Genomic DNA, 5,812 nt, shown 5'->3' with positions numbered 1-5,812 from the left:
GCAGCAGTGGCAATGCCATGTTGGGATGGCAGCATCAGGTGGCAGAGCAGGGTAATAAACCACTTTTCTGACCTACACCATCCAATTAGACCTTCCAATGCCAAATGAAAGCAGAATTTGTCTTACAGGGATCTCAGCTGAGGCTGGGGGGGGGGGAGGAGGACACCATAAAGCATTTGAGAACTTTACATTTTTAGCGATTTTAAGTATTCCTGCTTCACAGGTCATTAAGTCCATATGTGCAAATATCTGGTAGAGTTCAGGCACACCTCCTGTCAGTGCCCACCTCCCCGTGGGGCTGAGCTCCTGGGAGCAGCACGGGACTGCCAGAGCCAGCACTGGAGCCTGGACTGCAGCTATTGCAGCATTCAACACAAAGCCTTGCCCAGTTCTGGAGGGTAAGGATTGTTACACTCCAGAAGCCTGCAAGATACAGCTTTTATTTTGCAAGTGTGTCACCCCATCAGTGACCCACAGAGATTTACTGCCATGGCAGCTGTCTGGGCTGTTAGCACTGCTCTAAACCACCTTTCCAGCACCTGATACTACAACAAACACGTGGGAGGTACTTCCACAGACTTGTGCAAGTATCACTGCACTCCACGTACAAGTGTTTAGCGTGTTTCTTTTTAATGCAGTAGTAGTCAGTATTATGAAAGTTTAAGTTAGGCTAGTTTTATTAGCCAAATAAAATTTACAAGTCAAGAACAAATTATATTTTAGAGCAGACATGAACACCCATTACTATTAAAAAACTGTATGTACATCACAACACACTGAGTTCAGTGACACTGTAGCCTGAAAAGTTTGGTTTTGGGAATTCCATTTTGGTCATGCAGATTACAAAAATAAAAGAACATCTGTGTTTTAAGAAAACTACCACATTTTTACTTTATTAAATGCTGAAAGCAAACTAATTGCTCTTATTTTCTATTTCTCACAGGTGACACCAACACAATCAAGCATTTGGTCCTGAACAGAAGGCCATTAACTTATCGAGATAATTTCAGACATAGGAACTTCATAACTCAACTACAAACTAAGGGACAGTAAAGTTACTTTATTTCTATCTTTGTGACCTTCCTGAAGCAACTGTGAAGTCACAAACTTATTTACATGCCAGCCACACACCTTATTTCAGCTCAGCTCTTCCTATGCACCTCTATGCAGACAAATCCACCCAGGGCTCAGAAAGTCATTAAATACCTTTAAACACATGAGCAAAGCTTTATCAACAAATCTCTTATAACTAGGAACTGTACTAGAAACAGCTTTATATTCCAAGAGTTTTGAAGTCACAGTGTCTTCAACGCCACCCAATACAGATCTGCACTATTCTGTATTCCATGGTACACCCTGGGCCCCTTCCCTGATCCTTCACAGGATCCTCTCCAATGGCACCTGCAGGGTCACAAGTTCTCACTCCCAAGACACCAGGGGTCACAGAGCAGGTGCCACCTACTCAAACCACACGGTTAAACAGGTGACAATCTCCTGAGGGTGACACTAGGCAGCCCACCCCCTAATCCACGTGTGATTTTGGGGATCAGCTCTTTGTCCTAGCAGACTGTAGTCCTACAAGGACTATTGCACACAGGTAAAAGCACATTTCAGTACAGCACTTCCCAAATTGTCAGATTTCACAAAGTCACTTTTTTAAAACCTACTTGTTTCTAGTATCAACATATTCTGTTACAGCACATAACATGAAAATACCATAAAGCTACAGCTGGTGCATAAACCTTTAGCTTCCTAAATCAAATGACAAGACACATCACAAAAGTGAATTTAACCATTTCCTGCAAGCCAGGTTGTTCCTTCATAAGGTTAAGGCAACAACACTGCAAAGACTAAATCATACCCCCAAACTAACACACAACCTAGAACTCTGCTGCTCATTTCAGCTAAAAACAAGAAAACTGTGCTTCAGATGAAGTTCAAGGATGACTGTCCAACATGGTTGTAAAGTGCAAAGGTACAGAAAAAGCCTTCAATGATAAAACCACCTGAAGCTGTGCATGGGCAAGAGCTGGCACTTGCAGTGTTTTACAAACTCAGACTCTGAAACTTGACTTACAACAATGCATAAGAGATGCTGGTGCACAACTGTGACTAACAGGCTTCTGAGATAGAAAAATTACAGTATAATTGCAAACAGCAAGTTATTAGGAACCTATTCATAAAAGCTCAGCTAAGCCAAAGAGAGCCAGTCTCCATAAGAGCCATAAACAACCACAATCAGGAAGAAACTCAGCTCTCAGTTTAAATCCTGATGATACCAAGAGGTTGTCCTGTTTAAGCTCACAAAGGCAATTAAGGTGATGCAGTTTCACTTCTAATAACAACAAAGCTCATTTCAATTTAAATCATCATCAAGTTATATTGACAACAAATAGTAACAATACCTTGAAATTTCATTCGAAATTCTTCAGCCCAGAAGCACCAAGCCCTACACATTTAACTTTGCACTGGAATCAGTGGGAATTATTTGCCTAGTATCTTGCATATCTGGAGGAAAGCAAAAAGCAGCTTTTATGATGCAGTCCCATGAAACATCAGCATTCTAAGAGCTTAGAAACCTGAAGTGAAAATAACTTTGTACTTTTTAAATGCATGCCCCACATCATATATACTCTCACTCAAGCATATAAGGAATTCAAATCTTTTATTTGATATCCATAAACCCATAAACGTTGCTATTCTATATTTCTATGCAGGAAGGCAGTTTTCCCCTAAAACATTATGCTTTTTAATAAACAACAAACTTTAATTCTATTGCGTGAAAGGGCTACAAATGTACATTTTTTTAATCAAGCAGACTACACAGATATCTTTGCTTTACAACTGGCACCTATGTTACTGGTACACTTGCTGGCTCACTTCTCAGAGCTCTTTGCCCAGTTTAGATCACCACTTTCTGAAATATGGGCAACTGCAATTATTATTTGTTCAATTACGTGCTCAGGCAGGTATTGCAAATCCATTCCTTTCCCCCTCCCAGCCAACCAGCACTCAGGGACCCCATCTTTATTGACATGCAGATGTCACTGCACTCTACACCAGTCATCCAGTGGCATAAAATAACTTTCCAAAGTCTGGTACAATCATCAGCAAGCCAGTTTTACTCCTGCTTTAAGGAAGCCCTTAAAGCACGGGGCTGCCACGCTGACAGCAGATGGAGCTGCGAGGGTTCTCAGGAACTTGCAGGAAGGACAATAGTTCCCAGTGAAATCTGTTAACCCGGGGCTAGGAAAACAAGGATGCCTTTAATAGAAGGGATAAATGTCGACCCTTTCCTGGAAGGAATCACACACAGACAAACCAAGGACTTGAAAACTAAGCAATAAGAAATTCTGAACATTTTATATGAATGAAACACATGCTTAACACAAACTATTTCTTCAAAACTACACAGTACATACGTTGATGGAAAAGTCCTATAGAAAAAATTGACCAACCAACCATGTCAGCACGTCAAACTGCCTAGTACAAGATGGTGGATGCACACAAACTGCCAAAGTGAGAACGAGTAGTTAAAAAACAGACCACATCCACGGATTAGTACTTCAAAAATTTCTCTGTTGAGTGTTTGAAAGCCACTAGCAAAAAAAGTCAGTTAGGACCTTTACTGGCAACAAAATATTTACTACTCTAAGTACACAGAGATTTAAAAGCAGAGGAACACTTGCTTCAAACCTAGAAAAGCCTTAAAACCGTACGGAATTGATCCTAGGAAAAAAAATTAGACATGTAAAGGTCAATGAACACAATGATTTATTTAAAAAATAAAAAACGTAAAAACCATTTTTTCTTCCTTTACAGAAATGTTAAAAGTCAGTCATGGGATCCGAGTAGCTTTTGTAGAAAAAAACGTAGTATCCAGGCATCGAGTCCTTACAACAAAGGAACTTCCCCCCAACCCTCCCCAGTATTTACTCCAGATCAGCAAGACACTTCCCACCCCGCACCCCCCAAAAAACAAATTAAAACAAGACATTTTTCGTTGCTAGTATAAAAACGACCAAGGTCCAAGTAATAATAAAAAAATAGAGTCCATCAATGACTGTAACACAAAATATGTGTATGTGGGGCCCAGTCCATCTTCAGAGAGAAAGAAGTGGCACAGGCAGCAGAGGCGACCCTCAGGGGGCATTTAGGAGCCGCTCCCACAGCAGGGAGGCATTTAAAAGGAGCTGCCCTTCGGCGAATGAGGGGAGAAACCATTTGGAAGCTGCCCCGTATCGAAGGGAGGGCTCTGCGCGCCCCCCCCCTCAATGGGTATGGGCGTTCTAGCTCAGAAAGAGCCGCCCCCGTAGCCTCCCCCACCATAGCCTCCTCTGTACGGTCCACTGTTACTGCGGCCCCCCCAGTTGCCGCCCCCTCCTCCACCTCCTCCGCCGCTCTTCATGGGGCCGTAGGAGGACTGGTGCTGGCTGTAGCTGCCGAACCCGCCGTACCCGTTGCCGTAGTCTCCGCCTCCCCCTCCGCCGCCGCCTCCGTAGGAACCGCTGCCATAGGAGCCGTACCCGCCGCCTCCTCCCCCGCCGTAGCTGCCGTAGCTGTTGTAGCCGCCACCTCCTTTGGAAAGCCCGTTGTGATCCCGGTTACCGGAGCCGCCGCCGCCCCGACCCCTTCCTCCTCTGCCTCCCCGGGAGGGCCTGGACGAGCCGCCGCCTCCCCCGCCCGCCTGGATGTCCTCCTTGGGCACGGCCTTCTTGACCTCCACTCGGTGGCCCTGGATCGGGTGGAACTTAACCACGGCCGCCTTATCGGCGGCGTCGTGGTTCTGGAAGTAGACGAAACCGAAGCCGCGCTTTTTCCCGCTCTGTTTGTCGGCGATGATCTCGGCCTTCTCCACGGGGCCGAACTGGCTGAAGTGCTGCACCAGGTCCCCTTCGCCCACGTCCCCTTTGAGGCCGCCCACGAAGAGCTTCTTCACCTTGGCGTGAGCGCCGGGCTTGGCCGAGTCCTCCCGGGACACGGCCCGCTTCAGCTCCACCGCGTTCCCGTCCACCGCGTGGGGGGACGCGGCCATGGCGGCGTCCGCCTCCTCCACCGCCGAGTAGGTGACGAAGCCGAAGCACCGGGAGCGCTTGGTCTGCGGGTTGAGCACGACCACGCAGTCGGTGAGGGTGCCGTAGGCCGCGAAGTGCTCCCGCAGCCCGGCCTCCGTGGTCTGCACGTTCAGCCCGCCGATGAACAGCTTGCACAGCTGCGAGTTCTCCATGCTGCCTCCGGGGCCGCGCCTGGGCCTGGCGCCGAGACTCCTCCTCCTGTTCGGGGGCAGCTCCGGAGGTTTTTTCCCCTCCTGCTCCGTCTTGCCGCTTCTTCCCCCTGCGAGCAACGCGACCTCACGGCTGCGGCGGCCGCCGGCGGTAGCTGCCTCGGCGCGGCCCGGCGCCTCCGCTCCGCCTCACCTGACCGGCAGCACAGTCGGGGCGTCCCCGGTGCCGCCGCTCCCCCGGAAAGGCGGGCGGGGGTGGGCGCGAACACAGGCGCGCACAAAATGGCGGCAGCAGCTTCTCGGGAGCGCGGCCGGCGACTGGTGCCCACACAAAGGGGCCGCCGGGAGCCCCGCCCCCCGCGCCTTCCTCCTCCGCCGTTGCAGCCAACGAGAGCGATGCGCCGGCGCCGCCCGCCATTCACCTTTAAGGGGCGTGGCTTAAGCCGCTATGGACGTGTGCTACAAGCAATGAAAGAGCGCGACCTCCGCAAAAGTCCCGGGGTTCGCCGACGACGGACGCGGCGGACAGCCAATAGGAACGCGGGACGCGTTCCGCGCGCGCCGGGAGGAGGGGCGGGGCATGCTGCG

At 48.9% G+C, this 5,812-nt stretch overlaps 1 protein-coding gene across 1 annotated transcript; it reads right to left on the bottom strand.

Moving 5' to 3' along the window:
• Positions 1 to 2,648: 2,648 nt before the first annotated feature.
• HNRNPA0 (heterogeneous nuclear ribonucleoprotein A0) lies at positions 2,649 to 5,535 on the bottom strand. Its single transcript, XM_066560092.1, has one exon. The coding sequence runs from the start codon at positions 5,225 to 5,227 to the stop codon at positions 4,295 to 4,297; it is 933 nt and encodes a 310-aa protein (XP_066416189.1). The 5' UTR covers positions 5,228 to 5,535; the 3' UTR covers positions 2,649 to 4,294.
• Positions 5,536 to 5,812: the final 277 nt, after the last annotated feature.

This window comes from Molothrus aeneus, chromosome 15, assembly GCF_037042795.1.
Source record: "Molothrus aeneus isolate 106 chromosome 15, BPBGC_Maene_1.0, whole genome shotgun sequence".
Classification (NCBI taxonomy): domain Eukaryota; kingdom Metazoa; phylum Chordata; class Aves; order Passeriformes; family Icteridae; genus Molothrus; species Molothrus aeneus.
Note: the sequence above shows the minus strand (reverse complement) of the source record. Positions and strands in the feature narration are given on the sequence as shown.

Excerpts from the sequence above, each read along its gene's own strand:
- HNRNPA0 (XM_066560092.1), bottom strand. The coding sequence starts at position 5,227 with ATGGAGAACTCGCAGCTGTGCAAGCTGTTCATCGGCGGGCTGAACGTG.